This window comes from Fukomys damarensis, unplaced genomic scaffold, assembly GCF_012274545.1.
Source record: "Fukomys damarensis isolate Sample0158 unplaced genomic scaffold, DMR_v1.0_HiC HiC_scaffold_34, whole genome shotgun sequence".
Lineage (NCBI taxonomy): Eukaryota > Metazoa > Chordata > Mammalia > Rodentia > Bathyergidae > Fukomys > Fukomys damarensis.
Genome location: NW_022900946.1, coordinates 61,795 through 82,260, shown reverse-complemented (window position 1 = coordinate 82,260; position 20,466 = coordinate 61,795). Strand labels below are relative to the sequence as shown.

The 20,466-nt window shown below is 44.3% G+C and overlaps 1 protein-coding gene across 1 annotated transcript in view; it reads right to left on the bottom strand.

Annotated features, from left to right (window-relative positions):
- LOC104851528 (pyridoxal-dependent decarboxylase domain-containing protein 1) overlaps window positions 1–20,466 on the bottom strand; it is a 34,431-nt gene that overhangs the window by 5,094 nt on the left and 8,871 nt on the right. Inside the window, exons 6-15 of the mRNA XM_010608726.3 lie at window positions 19,464–19,542; window positions 14,441–14,525; window positions 13,395–13,443; window positions 13,149–13,250; window positions 12,226–12,351; window positions 9,359–9,409; window positions 5,766–5,832; window positions 4,737–4,825; window positions 3,519–3,624; window positions 432–603 (exon numbers count right to left, since the gene is read on the bottom strand). Of these exons, the coding sequence (XP_010607028.1) occupies window positions 432–603; window positions 3,519–3,624; window positions 4,737–4,825; window positions 5,766–5,832; window positions 9,359–9,409; window positions 12,226–12,351; window positions 13,149–13,250; window positions 13,395–13,443; window positions 14,441–14,525; window positions 19,464–19,542 (926 nt within the window). The remainder of the gene's footprint in view (window positions 1–431; window positions 604–3,518; window positions 3,625–4,736; window positions 4,826–5,765; window positions 5,833–9,358; window positions 9,410–12,225; window positions 12,352–13,148; window positions 13,251–13,394; window positions 13,444–14,440; window positions 14,526–19,463; window positions 19,543–20,466) is intronic.

The following is a 20,466-nucleotide window of genomic DNA, read 5'->3' as shown; positions in this document are numbered from 1 at the left end:
GAAAGAGAGGCAAGGTCTGGGAGTCTCATATATGCAATGAAAAGTTCTTATTAAAGAGGACAGCACCACAGGGCTGCATGCACTCACTAGAGGCCAGTGGTGTGCGGTCTCCCAGGAAACGGTTGTGTTTCTTACCTTTGTGGAATACTCTGTATACCCCAGATGGCATCTCCCCACTGGTATCTCCCACAGGCACATACAGAGCACACGCTGCCTCCTAGGGACGTCTGCCTTGCTGAATGCAATGGTGGGCTGAGGTGCCTGCTGGGCCTCGTAAATTCCCTTAAGTTCTATCTAGTTGAATTTTGGACAGACAGCTATGTTGTGACTGCACATACTCATCTTGAATTTCAAAGCTGGTTCGCAAAATGACCCACCATGTGCTTTATTCGGGAAAGTCTCCAATATCAAGAGGCAAGCCAAGCCTTTACCTGACAACCCCTATTCCAGGCCAGTTCGGGTCATCAACATAGAGGAGACCTGCAGTCCCTTCTACTTCCTGCTTGAATTCTTCTCGCAGCTGCAGCGTACAGGTCAGGACAGGCAGTTTGCTTTGGACGCAGGCTACAAGCTGATCCACATCCTCTCCTTTTGTTCCTAACACTTGAAAACATTCACAGAGCATTTGAGAAACATAAGGAATGGCTTACAGGAATCCCCTCCCCACCCTCATTGGCAAAGCCAAAAGCTCTAGGTGTGGTCAGTCAGCTAGAGCTGAGGAGTCAAGAGAAAGGCCACCTAACCCACCAGGAAAGAACCAGGTGTTAAAAACTAGCACGGCTGGTGCTCCAGCTGTTTCATAGGTTTGGCACACGGTGAAACTCCAGTGTAGAAAATGGACTCTTGTCACACACAGCACCGCTCTGGTCTGATTATAAGAGAACCCGAGGTTCTCGACATTACCACAGTGGAGGGCAAGGGAAGGGCTTTGGAGGTCTGTGTTGGGGACACCAGCAAGGGCAGGGCAACTGCAGTCACTTCAAGGCCACAAGGCTCCCCTTTCTGCCCGCTCCTGCTGCCTCAGGGTGTCCTGGCCTTGCCCCCCCAGCTTCAAAGACTCAGCCCCCAAGACTGCTGGTCTGGCCATCAGTAAGCTCCACAGTGGCTTTTGCTTTGCAGGACGAATCCCTAGCATTTCCTACTCTGCTATTGTTAAGAAAAATACCTTTCTAAAAATGCTGAACATACTTCATGATAAACCTCTGTACATTTCCTAAGAATGTTTAAGTCACCTCACAGAAAAGCACACCCAAATTTATATATTTTTTTAAAAATCCAGTTTTTAAGGATGACAACTATGTATTTATGGGGTACCAAATGATGTTCTGAGACACAAATACACTGCAGTGTTCAAACTGGGAGGGGCGCTTCTATCTCCTTAAACATTCACCAGAAATATTCGAAGTCCTTTTAGCTTTCTTGAAATACACAGTACATTACTGTTACATACGGTCGCCATACTTTTTCCTCCTGTCACTTTAGTCTTCACATCACCATCAGGAGCTCGAAGATGTTACTCAGGGTCCCACAGGTATTTAATGGTGCAGAGGACACAGTCGCCAGGACTTTCTGTGGTAAAATCCACACTCTTTTGGCTGCAGGACCTTCTGAAGTGTCTAAAACAGGGGCTGTCAACTTTCACTGGCCTATTAAAATTCCAGGGAGATTTTTTTTAAGAGTAGAAAAAACTAATTGAAAGATAGCTTCTATCTCAGAGAGACAGAAGCGGGACTGCAAAGTGGGTTATCTCCCAGGGAGTTTTTAAGATGCCAATGCCCAGTTTCTAAGATCCTGGCAGGTCCCGTGCCTGGAGGGGGCACGGCAGCTCAGTGCCCCTTCCCAGCCTCATCTTCGCCATGCATGTCAAAACACCATGCACTCCTTAAGGGTGTACAAAACAAATAAACACAACTGAGAAAAGGCCTAGGAAATCAGAATCTCTGTAGGGGGCCAAGCCACTGGTAGTTTTTAAAGCTCCACAGTGACTCAAAGGTGCAGTTGGGAGCAAGGACCCTTGGGAAAGAAATCCGAAGGTCACAGGACATCGAAACACAGGCATTCAAATGACTTCAGAAGCCTGCTATTTTTGAGAAGTTATAACAGGATGCTGATCTAAATTTAGACCGGAAGAAAAGAAACAGCTGACCCTTAGTCTACCTCATCTTCAGTGCGCACCTCTATTAGGATCCTGTTTTTAATGAGATCCATAATGTGGGTCATCTTGCTAGGGCTACCGCTCTTCGGGACTTAGTAGTTTTTCTAGTATTGTTCTTTGCCATGTTTTCTCCTCCACAGGAAGTGTAGAAATCTCTAAACTGCTGCATCTGTCACTGTCCACCTCTAATGACAGACCAGGAAATATTGCGACCTGCTCCTTCTTGGGCTCTCCATTCCAACCTAACTGTAAAGTTTATCCGTTCAAGGCTTCAGGTAGGGATACTACAGACTATAGCCCCGACTCTCCTGACAAATTCTCCAACCTTTCTCCCACTGAACAGGCAGCTTCCTGACAGGCACTCGCTTCTCAGGGCCTTCTGGCAGGTTTTCAGCCCAGTCAGCGAGCCACAGCATCCCAGGTAGTCGGACAGCACATAATCCCCACGAGGACTACTGCACACCCTCAATGTGGGTGAATTACGGGTATTTGTCTCTCAGGGAAGTGAGGCAGGAGGTTAGGGTGTGGCCAGCCAGCTGGGCAAGTTGGCGTGACCTGTCACAGTTCCCAAGGGCTACACCTGGGACCAAGCAGAAAATGCTATCTTCGCTTCTTTTGCACAGACCAAGCAGGTTTTGGATAAGGCATAGATCTGAAGTCAGCCTGGGGAGTGGGAGCTACAGGGGACAGTGGCCATTAACCTTGTGGCCACTGTGCTCTCTTCCACAGTGGCCCACTTGCACCTGCAGAAATTGCTACTTTTCCTACCTCAATTGTCCCACACATGCACTTTTTCTATCTTAGATTAATGTGAAACTTTTGCTACCTTAAAAAAAAGAAAAAAGAAATAGCCCCTCTAAAAACTGATGCCAGAAACCACAAAACATCATAGGGCAAAAAGAATTTAGATGTGTTGTGTACATGTATCTGTTCCCTACAATGAATGCAATCATTTACTGCAAACATGAACTAAAAAACAACACAAAACAAAAACCCCAACATATAGAGGAAAATTAGGTGGGGTGTGGCAGCACTTGCCTGAGATCCCAGCCCTCGGAGACAGAGGCAGGAGCAACTTAGCGATGCAGCCAGGCCCTCTTTCAAAAATAAAAAAAGGAATTTCAAATTCCCTATGATAAATCTTACCATTATGTATATCTAAAATGTACCAATAAATGTTTGCTAAAAAAGAAAAGTAAAAAAAGGGCTGGGGATGCATTTTAGTGCCAAGGCCCTTGGTACAACCTCCAGTGTGGCAAAATATAGACAGACAGACAGAAGGTAAACCTAACAGCCTGGACTTTCAAAGGGCTCAAAACTGTCTCCCCAGAACAGAAGGAAGGGAAACGCACAGACCAGTTACCTGCTGCTGTCATCAGAGGGCTGAACCGCACACACGTGCCCTCGACCTCCAGATCCAGGACTGTGAGGCCGCTTGCAGGCACCAGCTGTTTCACCTGTTCTCCCAGCTGCAGGAAAGAGGACAGGACGCATGTTCCCATACCACAGGACGCCACCTCCCCGCTCTGCTCGGCACAGACTGGGATGGGCTCCTGGAGCTCATTTCCTTTCATCTTCAGGGGGTTTCTGAATACTTATGGCCACTTTTGAGAAAGAGCCTTGCTGTATAGTTCAGGCTGGCGTTGAACTCACAGTGATTCTCCTGCCTCAGCCTCCCAAGTGCTGGGTTTACAGCTGTGCGCCACCATATCCTGTGCCACTTTTTTTTTTTTTTTTAAACAGTACATACTACTTTTATTTTTTGAGACAATGTTGCTAAGCTGCCTTGGAGGGACTAGAAATTGGAATCCTCCTGCTCCAGCTATCCTCAGTGCTGGGATCATAGGTGTGTGCCACCAAACCTGGCCCCAGCCCTTTCATTTTGAGACAGGCTCTCACTAAGTTGCTGAGTGGCCCTGGCTGGACTCAAACTTGCAATTCCCCGCTCCACTCTTCAGCAGTGCTGAGATAATAAGCCTGCACCACCATGTCTGGCTTGTTTTCCTTTTTATAATACAATTCACTCTATAAAACTCTACAAAATGCAGGTAAATGAAAAATGTAAAAAGTATCCACAATACACCACTCAAACACTGCTACATGTGGTATACTACTCCAGTGTTTTCTCTGTCAATGGTGTAACTAGATCCTACAGATTCTAGTAATCTGCATTCTTCATTTAATCTGTGCCAGCCACTTCCTGGCTGCCTAACATTCAGCAACATGGTCTGTAACCATGGAGAACATGCTCACACTGTTCCGCACACCCGACTAAATTCCTAGAGGTACCATTTCAGTGTCCACAAGGTGCCGAAGCACAATGCCGCTGGCTCACACTGCCCAGCTGCTGGAGGTCCTCCTGGGACTCGCCTTGCTGCCCTCCCCAGAGCACAGCAGCCGTACTGCAGTCACAATGCGGCTGTTTCATGGCTGTACACTGCACAGCCGTACAGTCACGGTGGAAACTAAGGGCACGATGCCATGAAGACAGAAAAGAACCCCAGGACAAGTCGAGCGCTTGTGTTACCCCAGCCATGCTGCTCTGGGATGTAAAGAGAAAGGCAGACAGCTGCCACCTTACCCAGCGATTCAGAGCATCACAGGAATGTCTCTCCCAGCCGACTGTGGAGGGCGCCATGTTGGGCATTGGGACCGATTTACACTCTGGATCTGAGGCCAAAACAGAAAGGATTCACTCCCCAAAACATGGCCAATTTAAACACTGCACTGAGATCCTATCATTAGACCCAAGGGAACAGCCTCACATCGTACTGAAATCAGATACGATTCTGCCGGAAAGTTTACCATAATACACTTTTTTACCTCACAAACTATATAATGTCTGAATACATTTCCAGAAAAGAATTCCTAACTTCACTTTTTGAAAAAGTTTGCTTTGAAGGCCTCTGGACTAGTCAACACCTAGTCTACCAAGCACTGTGCAAAGTCAAGCACAGTACCAAGCATCCCAACTGGGCTTCCCAAAACTTCTCCTGAGCCACCAAGTCGTCCGCGAGCCTGCTCACACCTGGGACTGTACCAGACACCTGGGATATACAAAGCCAGCAGGGCTTCTGTCGCCTCGGAGCTTATATCCTAACTGGAAAAAGAAAATCACTACATGCTGGTCATTGCCAGTGCCTTGAAAGACAGCCATGGGCCGGGGCACGGTAGGATGGAGCCCTTCAGTCAGGACAGAGCAGATGCGCTCTGGGGAGGTGGGAACTCAGTGCAGACCTAAGGGCGAGAGGAAATGCATGTGAGGCAGATGGGACAGCAGATGCCAAGGCAGCAGAGTGTTAGGGCTGAAGTACACTGCTGAGGAGGAAGGAGTGTCAGGGGAAGGCGGGAGCCAAACACGCTGCCCTCAGGGGCCACGGAAAGAGCCTGGCTTCATTTAACCAAAACAGGAGGATGCTATCGTGCTGTAGGAAGGAAGTGGTCTGATTTGCTTTCTACTTCTAATGCTCACTCGCTGCTATGAGGTGCAGGGTCTGAAAAGGGCCAAGCACAATCCAAGGAAGTCAGATAAGTTGAGTGTAAGATCCCGAGTTCAAGCCCCGTACCAAAAAAAAAAGACACAAAAATATCCCCTTTTAAAATCACCTACCTGAGGAGTGTGGCAATTCCCGGCAAAATCTGAACACCACCACTGGAGAACTGAGCTCATCTTCCACCTGTACAAACACAAGTCCAGTGTTACCAAGTGACAGTAAATGGCGACACCACCAAGTGAGATGGTCGGCCGGGAAAGTAGTCTGGACGTGCTCCGTTTTGTACATTTAAAAACTCAAAGGTTAACTCGGGTGTGGTGATGCACATCTATAATGGCAGCACTTGGGAGGCCGAGGCAGGAGGATCGCGGAGCCTGGGCTACATAGTGAGTTCCAGGTCAGTCTCAACTATATACTGAGACCCCATCTCAAAAAACCAAAACAACAACAACAAAAAATTCAAAGGTTGATTTCAGTTTTAGAGTAACAAAAAGAAAACTAAAATGTTTAGGAGTGTGACCCTCCTGAGAGCGCACTGTGGTTCTGAGATTACTACTGGACACTGAAAGCAGGGGAAAAGTTTAATATTTATAAACAACATTAATGATCAAAAAGGTAAGAAAGACTGGAACTAGAATCAGTGCTGAGGGTGTCAACGCTTTCAAAGAATCCTAGCAATCATTCAAGATTTATTAGACCTGGTAGAAAAGAAACAGAACAAGTACTCTCTCCTCATCTCGTAACACTTGGAGAACAGGATGCCAGTGCTGTTGGCACTGTACATGATCACGGAACTGTACGCGTTTTCTAAACAGTTACTTTGTACTTAGATTCAGCACTTCTGGGAGACACATCAACCCACTTCACCAGTCAGTCCGCTAACACGAAAACGCTCACCGCACCGCGGACTCTCGTTCGGCTATCAGCTGTAGCACAGTCAGGACCACAGAGAGCAGCAGCGTCCCCACGGCCAGTGTGGTACTTCTGTGGGGTGAGGCCCTGGAGGGCCAGCTCTCCAAACGTTCAGTAACTGTGCGGTTTATCTCCAGTCTGGAAACCTATGCTCCTACAATGAGGGTGCCGACTCACTTGAAGAGACAGGAAATAAACAGCCCACAAACTTTTCTACCAATTTTTCAAAGGATCATATGGATGTAAATCTGATTTCAATTTATATTCAATTCTTCCAATAATTTATTGAGCTAGTTCCTGCGCTAAAATGGCTTCCATCTGTCATCTCCTATAACTTTCACATAAACATTCATTCATTCATTCATTTGACATAAGGTCTCACTATGTAGCCCAGGCTGGCCCTGAACTCAAGGAGATCCTCCTGCCTCAGCCTCCCAAGTGCTGGGGCTACAGGTGTTCAACACCACACCTAGCCTGCCCTTGTTTCTTTAAAAGTATTAATATTTATCAAGCCTAGTGGTGCATGCTATATCAAGACCATGTTGCAGGGAGGAAATGGTATTAACATTTAAATAAAGTAGAGTAAGCCCAATAAAGAAGGAACAAAAAATGGTGACAAAATAATCCAGCCATTTCCTCTTCTTTAGTTAAGATAAAGCAGAGTAGGGCCAGGGGTCTAGCTCAGTGACACTGTGCCTGCCTTGCAAGTATAAGGTCAAGAGTTCAATCCTTGGTACCAAAAAAAAAATAAAATAAAACAGAATGACTGGCTCCCTCCCTCCCTCCCTCTCTTTCTCCTGTTCTACTGGGGATTGAACCCAGAGGCTTCTTGTTGAGATTCATCTCAGCCCTTTTACCTTTAAATAGCATCTTGCTAAGGCACTAAGTTGCCCAGGCTGGGTCCAAATATGTGATCCTCCTGCCTCATCCTCCCAGAGTACTTGGATTACAGGATGCCATCATGCCCAGCTTTCCTTGAATTCTCATTACAAATGTCAGTGTGCGTAAGAAAGATTGTACAAGGTGATACACATGAAATTCGGGTTCTAGCCACATGGTAGCTAGTACACAAGCTACCTATTCTAAATATCAAATGATGGATTAAATATAACCAGTAACCAAAAATTTTTAAACCAATGATGCACCTCTGTCATCCCAGCACTCGGGAGGCTGAAGCAGGAGGATCACCATAAGGCTGAGGCCAGCCTGGGCTACCACTGTGAGTTCAAGGCCAGCCTGAATTACATAGTGAGAACCTATATCAACCACCCCACAACCAAGCCCGCAAAGGAAAAAAAAAAAAATCCCTGGGCTCACAACAAAGGTAAATCTACGAAGAGGAAACAGAAACGCACAGCACAAAGAGCAGAGCAGAGCTGGGCTGAACCTTGGGCTTTAATGCTTATGCGAGGCATGGTGGTAAATCTGCCCAAAGCCTCCATAGAGCTTCTACAGGAAAAAATACAGTGAACACATAAGGAAGAAAACCTCTCAGGGCATACAATGATGGGTGGCAGAGGGAAGGTAGGTAGAGTGGTCAGGGGAAGTCTGTCTGCATTTGATGGAAGGTTTGAAAGCTCAGGAACAGAACTGGGAAGGGGGCTAAAGGAAGTAGTGCAAGTGAGGCACTTAGTACAAGGCATGGGATCAGGCGTATACGTATATTCTACAAAGCAGCAGCAGCTGCAGCGACGATGATGAGCGACAGATCCGTTACCGAAAAAGCAGCCATTGGAAGAAAGGACAGGGCGGGATTTGTGCCTGGGCTGTGTGTAGCCTTACAAGATGCTTCAAAAGAATTCCGGACAAACTAGCTCCGTCAGACCCCCGCCTGGAGGAGAAAGGACACGGAGGAGTCCAGAGGGTTCGGCAAGGCAGGGATTCCAAACCGCATGCTCAGAGTCCCTCTGCCACCCGAAGGGTCCCACCGAGGGTAAGAAAATGACTCCAAGTCCCGGGCCACCCCGTGACATTCCAGGGTCCTGGCTGGGAGTCATCTCCCGCACTCCTACCGGCCAGCCTATCTTTCCAAAGCTCCCCAGCCAGAACTCAGGCTGCGGGGTTCCCAGCTGCTACTACTCAGGCCTGACAGGAGCCCGCAGCTGCCCTCAGCCCACATCCTAAAACAGAAGGAAATTTACTAACTCGGACCACACAGAAATACTAGTTTTAAAGCTAACTGTACTCTGCAGAATTGTCACATACTCAGGGAGTCTGTTTAAATCAAAATCTGACCGATACACTCCCAGCAAAACTCCCCATGACACGCAATGGAGCGAAACGTTCCCACCTGAACCGATACTCATTCTTGGCTGTCAGCGCTGCTAAATTCTCATCTCCTCCTCGAGTTATTATCCCAAAGGTGCAAGAGATTCATTTTAGGATGAATTCAGGAGAAGAGAAGAGCAGGCCTACTTGCTTTACTCTTTCTCATTACCCTGGTGCAAATATGAACTCTGGGACCGGAAAGTTTCAGAAAAAGTAGCCCAAAGCATTCTGAGACAGAATGATTTTTCTTTTCAGAAAATGGGTGATCTAGAGTCCTCAGTGAGGTCAAGTCAATGAACTATAGAAAGGCATTACTGAAATCTAAGCCTTGTAAAGTACAATTTCTTGGTCTTGGGCTAACTGTCCAAGTCACAGAACAAATGCATGATGCTTTTGCAAAGGCTGAATTTTTTTTTTTTTTAAACTGGAGCTGTCACAATTCAACTGAAATGCATCACATTTGGAGAAAAGCATTTTGTTGTTGAAATTTTTAAAAAAATATTTCAAAATAGGAAATTATATACCATACCAACACTTTGATGTGGTTCACTTTCTTCAAACTTTCCTGCAACCGTTGACTCTGCAAATGACAAAGACAGCTCATGTGATTTCACTAGGTCAACATGCGGATTCAGTTTTCATGAGGGGATTCAAGGCCTGCAAACAAGGATTTCAGGCATCTGCAACTTAGTGATTTCTAACTTTGACTGCCAATTTTTGCAATTCTAGATCTGAAAATATTCTCTAATCTTCCAGGTAAAAATTCCACACAGAGATTTAAGAAAATCTGTTTCTGGCCAGGTGTGGCGGTACACTGTAGTCCCAGCACTGGGAAGGCTGAGGCAGCCTGGGCTGCATAAAGAGATCCTGTGCCAAAAATAACGAGAATAAACAAAAAAGCTGTTTCTAATGAGACGTGTGAATCTATCCTATTAGTGGTAGAGGCCATTCCTTTAAAAACCACTGAGTAGAAGCATGAGTAAGGCACAGTACTATGAGGGGACACAGCTGGCCTGAGGACAGACAAAGAGCACAGCTCTGCCAACGAGCACCCGCAGGGCCAGTTCCCTTAACATAAAATGGGAACAACAGTATCTATGGTACTGGGTTGTCAGGAAAATTACCCAAGTCAACAATACACTGGGAACTCAGGAACGGTGTCTACACCAGAGTGCAAATGTGAGCTCCTGCTATCCTCACCTCCACTGTATGCTCCAATTCCTGTTTCCTGGTCATCAGTACGAGGACAGTCACAGTGCCTGACTCAGGTGCGGGGAGCACTCATCCAGCGGATATTCACTGAGCCCTGCATGCTGGAAAAGCCCTCACGAAGCCTCCTTTGTTTTTTTTTTGGTTCCAGGGATTGAACTTGGGTCTTTGCGCTTGCAAGGCAGGCCACCGAACCACTGAGCTAAATCCCCAGCCCAACGAAGCCTCATTTCTAACATGCTGTCATCCCAGGGACTCACCCGAAACTAAGCACGCAAAGTGCTTTGTAGTGTGCTTGGTACTAAACAAATCTACCCACAAAGAAGATGGTGAGAACAGTGAGAAGAGAAGGAAACAGAGAAGACCGACAACTTCGTTCAGGGAATGTCTAGAGGGTGAGGCAAAACACTAGAGCCGCAACAGCTCAACATAGGCACTTAGCACGACGTGCCAGCCGGATGGCGTCATTCACGTCCTCCTGAGAACTTGAAATCAGCTACAGGTTTTGGCTGCAGGAAGATGCCAGCTGTGGCAACCTCAGGGCTTAGTAATTGACGTCATCGTTTATTCTTGTGCACTTTACAGGTCCTGGTGAAGTGAAGAACTCGCCCTTGCTATCTAGACTCTCCCTGAATTCAGTTACTGTGGCAGTGAGGGCCTCTCTTTCCTAACAGCCAAATCATGACCTAATGGCATAAGAACACTTTTTTAAAAATATGGTGCTTTTATAAACATAAGTTTTAAAGGTATTGATGTGAAAAGGAACTACCCTAACAAATGAAGGAACTATGCTAGCGAAATATGTACACATTCATTTTTCTTAAGTATAAAAATGACACCTAAGAAGTGCCAATTCCCCGAGAAAACTGTGGGGCGGAGCAAGCCCAGGGCCTTATGTATGTTAGACCTGTGCTCACCATGAGCTGTACCTCCAGTCCAAGAACACATTTAAAACAGAGATACAAGCCAGGCGTGATGGCGCATGCCTGTAATCCCAGCACTCGGGAAGCTGAGGCAGGAGGATCACTGTGAGTTTGAGACCAGCCTGGGCTGCACAGTGAGTTCCAGGTCAGTCTCAACTACATAGTGAGACCCTGCCTCAAAAAACCAAACCAAACAAAAAAAAACCAGAGATATAAACCTGTATGCTTAACGTGCTGTATGCAGGACTACTCTCTGAGCTTTACACACATCAACTCATTAAGTCCTCACTAACAATACTTTCTGCATTATTATTCCTAACACAGGTGAGAAAATGGAGTATCGGGCGGTGACATCATGCTTCTGAATTTAGTGGTGTCCAGCTCTCACTACATAAATGTTACACTTTGCTTTATAAATCTATGGTCTGAACATTTGCATCTGCCCCAAATTCCTGAGCCCTAATTCCCCGTGCAACAGTATAAAAGAAGTGGGGCCTCTGGAGGTGGTTAGTGTCTGAGGGTGGCACCTTCATGAATGGGATTGGTCTGCTCTCACCCTTGCCATGAGAGACAGAACAGCCACCATCTAAGAGGAACAGGTCTTTACCAGACACTGAATCTGCTGGCATTTTGATGTTAGATCAGCCTGTAGAACTGCAAGCAACACATTTCTGTTGTTTGAAAATTACTCAGTCCAAGGTATTTTGTTATAGCATGCACATTGACTACGACAATTATGTATTTTTCACAATTAGAAGACCTTGACTGCAAAGATAATCAGAACTGTGGCTAGAATCCTGCAATCTGGGAAGCTAACCCAGTGCACTGGGATTATCTAGGCCACTGTATCCCACCTCTGAGCCCCGTTACCCCTTACCCTGGAGGCTCAGCCTACTGGCATTATCCTCCCTTTCTGCACTCTCCCTACTTCCCAGGAAGCCATGCGTGACCCCAGTTCTCACCCCAGGCTGCCAGTGGTACTCCTTTTCTTTCTTTCTTTTTTTCTTTCTTGGTACCAGGGATTAAACTCAGGACCCTGTGCTTGCAAGGCAGGCAGCAGAACCACTGAGCTAAATCCCTGGCCCATCTGCCCTCATCTGTGCCGTTGTTGGTCAGTGCAAACAGCCTCTCCCAGAACTACCAACAGGAAACATGTTCACAAAGCAGTACCCGGAGGACAGAACACTGGATGGAATGACAGGTTTTCTATCTGCGTCTGCTGAGGAGTCATCACGACTCAGTTAAACTTGAGGTTTCTACTCACGAGTTGACAGGCATGCTTTATCTTCTCCACAATGCCATCGAGTCCCAAGTATTGTAAAGACAACCACAGAGGCAAGGCACGCAGCTTGTCTGCTGGCTTATTTGATGTAAGACCAGCAACTAATGTCTAAAAAAGCCAATATCAATGCATTAGTCAAAGACACTGGAATCCAGGAACTAACTGGCTCATATTTATACACGCTCTGTTTGACACTTGGCTACACAATTGGCTTGCATTATCCATTCGATCATCCAACACCTTCATGAGGTACATATCCTGGAGTGGCAAAACCAGGACGAGAATCCTTATAGATCCCAGAAGCAGAACTAAGCTCTTCCAAGCAGCAGCCCCGCGCAGGGTTGCTCTGAGCATTCTCAAATACCTAGTCATCATAACTGAGCGAGTCATCAACCGTGTTAGCGACAAATCACTTAACACTCATTCTGCATGTGCCTGTCACTAACCCATCCACTACCGAAATATCAGGTGACAACCTATTTGACAAAGCACATCAGGAGCCTTAAAATACTCCCAAGTCAGGGATCTTATCTAAGGAAATAATTTAAAACTGAGAAATATGTTTATTGTCTCATTATTTCAGTAACAGACATTTGAAACGTCCTAAAAGTTCACAAATGGCCATGATTAAATGAATTGTGATACTTGAGCGACAGAATATTATTATTACACGGATAAAATGCCACAAAATCCTTCATACACACCGTGAAGTACGGGGTGAATGACTACAACAATACATACGGAATGGATTTACTGACAAAGTTCATATATACAACACTTGTGTATGAATTAAGTGGAATTAAGTGGAAATACTCACCTTTTCCTTCATTTTTCTGTGTTTTGTCCCTAAAGCCAATAATGACTACATGCCACTCCCTGCCTCCTCCCCAGGAGAGTAAGCTCACCAGGGCCGGGTCGTCGTGTTTGTACAGCGTCACTGCAGGAACCGCGGGCAGACCCAGCCACGGGCCGGGGGTCAGTGTCATGCTGTCACATTTAGTCGCAGCCTACCGAAGAGAGAACAGCATTTCCCTGGATTATCAGAATACAAACCCAGCTCCCTCCTCCACTCATAAAAGTGAAAAACTGAGAATTCAGAGATTTTAGATTCCTTCTCAGGAACACAAATATTTAGTAAGTCAACAACATACCAGCACCGATGAGGACACATAACCGAGAGCCAATGTTGCCAGATTCACACTGGAAGAAAAAACACCAATCTAAGAACTACAGTAATTATTACTTCACATTAATGACTAAGTCTGTGCTTCCCACACAAAACAAAAACCACGACTGTGCTGCTGCAAAGCGACATGTGAATGTCTTTTAGCTCTGATTACAGCAACAGATGTGGACTACACAAATTCTGGGAAACTCTTCAAAACCTTTTTAATAAAAACGTGCTTCACAGGAGAACTCATTTAGTAAGATGCGTGCACTACTCCGTATCTTTCACAGCTACTACTTTCCAGGAACCATTCTCTACAGAGACATAAAGAATCCCCCTCGAGGATGCAGTGGCACGGGCACTCTGGCTGCCCTGTATCTCCCACCACCCCTTCCCTTAAAGGCACCCCAGTGGCCTTCTGGGAAACTCCCCCACTTTCTTCCAATAGACCAGAAGCTCTGAACCAAACAGATCCCATGAACTGCCAGAGGACTGTTTCCCTGGCCACAGTGACTGGTTCAACATGACACTTGTTGGGCCTCCTGACCGATGAACACAAGTTGGAAAGAGAGATGGAGTTTCTGCAGTTACTATGTCCCAAATAGGAAAGGCCCCCACACAGCCAGCACACAGGAAATCAAGCCAAGTGATTGTGATTGGGGAAATGCAACGGGGAGGACGACACTGAGTTCTGGCTGACATTATGGCTGAAGTCAGACCTAGCAACAATCTTCTTGGTTATGTGGGGCACTGGAACCTCTCTCTCCTTTAGCCACTTTGGAATTTTAAAAAATCTGCAACAAAATGAGCCTGGTGTGGTGTACATGCCTATCATCAAGGCAGGAAGATGGCCAAAAGTTCAAGGCCAGCCTGGGCTAACACAGCAAGAAGACACACTCTCAAAAAGTTAACAACAAAACCAAACAAAAACCAAAAGGGCCCTCAGTAATAAATTTCAGTACGTGACAGGCCTGGATGTCCACTCTTCATGGGACAACACAGAACCACCCGATCTCATCATCCACGTACCCCTCCACATGAAGCCACACGCCATACTGCTCACAGAGCTCTCTCAAACGCCCAATCTTGTCTGTGTGCCCGACTGCTGCAGTTCCTACCATAAAACAAATAGGCAAGAAGATTCAAAGAACAAATATCTTTTGAAAGTTTATAGCATAAATGCTTTTCTATACAGTATCTCTCCAGGAGGGAAGTAGCTTATACCCCTGGTTCTGAGAATATGTGGACTGAAGTTAATTTCTTTTACAAGTTGATATATGTAAGCTTTAAAGACATGCATTCTTCATTATATGTATCTAATTGTTACTAAAATCTCTTACAACCACTTTCTGTATATTCTTGTTTATTCACGAAAAATATAGTGAAGTCTCCCACCAAGACTATCGATCTGTTTTTTCTTCACGTATTTCAAAGATATGTGCCATAACCATTTCTGCTTTTAGCAGACTGTCGTTCACCAAACAAAGTTTATTTTACATACTAACGCTGCTGTAGTATTTTTGTTTTGTCAGGAGCAGGTGCCCAGACCAGTGGTGGCAAAACTATGGCACACATACTGCAGCGGCCTGTTTGTTACTGAAAGCTCTAAAAGGTTTGCCATCACTGGCCTACACTATCCTTTCCCATTCCTTTTTTATTCTTTTTTTGTCATTTTATGGGTTATTTTCATTGGGGTGTGTCCTTTATAAAAAAAAAATACACAGACGAATCTGTGTATTTTTCCATTCTGAAGCCTGTTTAAACATACTAAACACTTTGAGCCACTCCTTTGGTAACCTGATTGAATTACAGATTTTGTTGGGCAGATCCTTTTTCAGACGGAGCTTAAAAAAAACTTGGGAGTCATGCATTTTCCCATCAGTCCAAACTTTCCAGTTAGCAGAGTTCCCAACTAGTAAGAGTTTACACCCTCCCCAAGGACCTCCACAGCCCAGCTAAGGAAAATGGTTCTTTTGCACTGTCTGTGCCAGGAAAAGTGCTGAAAACTTCCCCTTTGCATATTAAGTCTCTCAAATTTTAAAAAAAATGTCTTAACACATTTAGGTTGGGTGAAATAAGATCAAATGCAGCACAGGACAGTTCCACATGATCCTTGCCTCCAAATCAAGGCCCAGAGCTGTTTAGTGCCTGGACCACATTCAGATTCCTCTTCGTATTTTTTGTCAGTGTCTGCTGACTGAACTGAGATGTGCACTCTGGCCGTAGCAATGTGGCCACTGACCAGTCCCTTAGTCACATGCCAGCTGCAGCCCCTTGCATCTAACAGGTGACTGGCTATGGGTGGATTTACTTCCTTTTAAACAGACAGCAGATAAGTCAGGAGGAAATGGTTTTCCTGCTGGCAATAAGGTGGACATTTAAGTATTTTCTTGTTTTAAATAAATAGTTTTATTGAAGTGTAATTCACAGCCATAATCCTGCTCGTTTAACTGTATAGTTCAATGAGTTCTGACAAACATACATAGGATATAACCACCAATATAATCAAGGTATAGACTGTACCTATCATCTCAAAAATTCCTTTGCTCCCACTATAGTCACTTCTCTTCCCAACGCCTCACTGGTCCTAGACAATTCTGGTCTGTTTCCATTAGCATAGTTGTATCTTTCCTAGAATTTCACTGTTTTGTTCTGCTGAGAAAGGGTCTTGCTACACAGTTCAGGCTGGCCTCCCGAGTGCTAGGATTGCTGGCATGGGCCATCAAGCTCAGCCAGAATTTCTTACGAAGGGAATTATGTATTAAGTTGACTAACTTACTGTATCTTGCTTTTCATACCTAGCATATTTTGAAATTCCTCTATGTTGCTGCATAGGTCTACAGTTGCTCAGGCAAGGCTTGAACCTGTGATCCTCCTGCTTCAGTCTCCCAGAGTGCTGAGATAGTGGGTGCACACAGCTATATGACTTGGATACACCCTTGTCTTTACCCATTCACAGATGAAAGGTAGCTGTGCTGTTTTATTTACGAACATTTTTCAACAGACTTCTGTGGGGAGATAAGTTTTCATTTCTCTCTGATAAATACCCACAGTGGAACTGATGTATTATATGGTAAGTTTTCATTTCTCTGATAAATACCCACAGTGGAACTGATGTATTATATGGTAATTTTATGTTTAGCCTTTTGAGGAACTGCCAAACTGTTTTCCAGAAGGACTGCAAGGTTCTGCAGTTCCAGTTGAGCTGCATACTCACCAGAATTTGGAACTGCAATTATTTTCAGCATTCAAACAGATATCTCAGTGTGTTTGTTTGTTTTGGGGTGGGTGTGTATATGCACATGTGTGTGTGCGTGTGTGGTGCTGGGGATCAAATCCAGAGCCTTCCGCGTGTGCGGTAAACGCTGTCACTGAGGGACACCCCCAGCACTTACTGGTTTTAAACTGCGTTTTTCCAGTGACTAAAGATGTTAAGCGTCTTCTCAAGGGTTTATATACTTATTTTCTTTGGAGAGGTGCCTATTCAAATCTTCATTTTAATAAACTATCAGCTGTCTTATTGAGTTGTAAGAGTTCTTTATATATTTTGAAATATTTTCAGAAAAATGTACTGCAAATATTTTTTCCAATCTCTAGCTTGCTTTTTGTTTTCTAAATAGGATCTCTTTCAAACAGCAAAAAAATTTTGTTGTTTTTGTTTTGGTACTGAGAACTGAACACAGAGCCTTGCACATACTAAGTACATGCTCTACCACTGAGCTATATCCCCAGTCATGCTTTTAATTTCTGATAAAGTCTAATTTATCAAAAATGCTTTTTGGGGGTTGGGGATTTAGCTCAGTGGTTCTGTCACCTGCCTCTCAAGTGCAAGGTCCCAAGTTTGATCCCCAGTACCCCCCCCCTAAATACAAAACAAAAACGAAACCAGCCTTTTTGGGTCTTTTTTTTTTTTTGAGACAGGGTCTCAGTATGTAGTTGAGACTGACCTGGAACTCACTAGCCCAGCTGGTCTTGAACTCACAGCTATCCTCCTGCCTCAGCCTCCCAAGTGCTGGGATTACAGGCATATGCCACCATGCCCAGATTGTGTCAATCACAAAGATCTTTTCCTCTATTTTCTTCTAGAGATTTTGTTACCTTAGGGCTTATGTTTAGGTCTATGAATCATCCATAGTTATTTACAGACAGACAAGCATGAAGGTTCAGTGTTTTCGTTTTTTTGAGACAGGGTCTCACTATGTAGTTGAGACTGACCTGGAACTCACTAAATAGCCCAGGTTGGTCTCGAACTGAGAGCATCCTCCTGCCTCAGCCTCCCATGTGCTGGGATTATAGGCGTGCGCCACTACGCCCAGCAGTTCAGTGTTTTTCTATACGGATATCCACTTGTTCCAAAATGAATGGTAGAAAAGATTACCAGACTATTGTTCCTCCTTTCAGTTATGTTGGTATCATTGTTAAAAAGTAAATGACCAGGGCCAGGGATTTAGCTTGGGGTTCTGCTGCCTGCCTTGCAAGCACAAGGTCCAGAGTTCGATCCCCAATACCAAAACAAAAAAAATTAAATGACTGGCTGGGCATGGTAGCACATGCCTGTAATCCCTGCACTCTAGGAGATGAAACAGAGGCACTGCAAGTCTGAACCTAGCCTGGGCAACTTAGTGAGACCCTGACTTAAATTAAATAATAAAAATGAGCTGAGAATGTAGTTTAATGTGAAGGCCCTCAGTTTAGTCCCCAGTACAGCCACCAAAAAAAAGCCACCATATGCATAAGTATTTCTGAACTCTCCATTTGCTTCACTTAATCACACACAATTTTGATTTGCAGTTGTGTGTGTATTTATGTGTGTGCGCAATGGGACCTGAACCCATGGCCTCACACTTATTGAGTGTGAGTTCTACCACTGAAGACACTCTTCAACTTCTATCTGTAGCTTTACAGGAAGTATTAAAATTAGATAGGATAAGTCTTCAAAATCTGTTCCCTTTCAATATTATTTTGGTTATTCTTAGCTCCTCTGCATTTCCACGACTGGTTTAGAATCAATTTACCAATGTCTATTAAGAAACTAGAGCCTGGCCAGAGATTTAGCTCAGTGGTTCTGCTGCCTGCCTTGCAAGTGCAAAGATCCAGTTCAATCCCCAGTACCAAACAAAACAAAACAAAAAGAAACTGTAGCTTCCTGAGGATTGAGTTGAATACATAGATTGGTTTGGGGAGAAGCAACTTAATATTACTGACCCATATGTAGAATATCAGTCCATCTACCTTGAGTTTTCTCGAATTTCTTTCAGCAATATTCTACATTTTTCAATGTATTCCGTGTACTTTGTTTTAACTTTCAATTTTTTCATGTTTTTTATTTCCACTTGTGCCCACTAGTAGGCAAAACCCCAGCAACCCTGCTAGGTTCACTAGTTTCAGAAGCCTTTTCTTCAGTTTCCTCAGAACTTTCTACCTATATCATCATCAATAAAGACAGCTTTACCTCTTTTCTAACCTGAATAGTATCTAATTATTTTTCTTGCTTTACTGCACCATCTAAAACTTCAAGTACAATGGTGAATTCAAGATAATAAACAGCAGAGGGTTGGGGATTTGGCTCAGTGTTTCTGCTGCCTGCCTCACAAGCGCAAGGTCCCACAAAAAAAAAAAAAGGAAAAGATAACAAAGAGCAGAAAGTGGTAGTTGACCTGCTATCTACAAGGTGGATATTTAGGAGTAACATTTCAGAGCCAGGGGTGTAGCTCAGTGGTACACCACTTGCTAAATATGTGCTAGGCCCTGGGTCCAAACACCAGCATGAGGGTAGGAGTGTGACATTTCAAATTCCAATTTAGAAAGGAGAAAGGAAATACTTAAGAGAAGCATTTACAACCTAAATGAAAAAGTATGCACACAAAATAATTCCCCAAACAAAACAACTAAAAAATCTAAATAGCCAACTTTTAATATTACAGTTCTAACTACCTTGTGAATAGACTACCTTAAACATGGAACACACAAATATTTCTTGAGACTTGGCATTTTTAGGCTAAGTTCTCCCCTTATATATCCAAAATCAAAGATTCAGGTTCATGATACCTACCAGCATTCGCAACAAGTAACAAGGGCAGTCTTCCTCGTTCTATATCATCTTTAATCAGTTTCTCCAGGAAGGCAACATCCTGAGGCAAAACAAAACAAAAATAAAATCTCACAAGAACATGAAGCAGCCAGCTGTTATACAATGAAAAATTGATTTCCAAAAAACCACAACTCTCAGAATTAATCCCTCAAGTCAATTTTTATTCTTGACCATTTTTTCCCTAACACTAGATATGAAAATCAAAATTTTCCTTAAAGACTAATGAGAAAAATTAGTTAAGTTGTATAAAAGGTAAAAAGTGTACATCTGGGCGTGGTGGCAATGCCTGTAATCCCAGCATTTGGGAGGCTGAGGCAGGAAGACTGCCACAATTTTGAGGCCAGCCTAGACCACTGACTCAAGGTCAGTCTGTACTATACAGTGAGACTTTCAAAGAACCAATAAAAAAATTTTTAAAGTGTACATATGCAGGACCAGTTATCTCGTTTTAAATATTTACATTTAATGAAATATGTTCTCTCAATCTCCTCAAAAAAACAGCCAAGAAAGTATCTGTATTGATAACTGATGTACTTAGCTTAAATACAGATGCCTAGGATCTATTCCTTTTCTTGATTTCAATATACAGAAATTTATCACCTGTATGTCTAAAAATAGGAATAGCTCAATCCCAAGATTACAAAGAACTTCAGTTTCAAAATCTGCCACGCGTAAGTACAAGCCACAATAATAACTTCTCAAAAGGATTAGCTTTAGGAGGAATTCCTGGTGCTTAGTTGGCTGCCATGCTCCTACTTGGAGAATGCAACAGGACTGTGTAGTGTGCGCTCACCACACACGATGCTCTGGATTCACTACTCAGCCCCTCCCCAAAGAAAGAAAGAAAAAAGGAAGCCAGGTTCCTGACCTGTATGTCGGCCAGCCTTATGGCCTTTCAAACACAGAAGCCACAGAAAGACTAAAGCAGCAAAGGAAAGCTAGTGAGTATGTGGAGGCTAGCAAA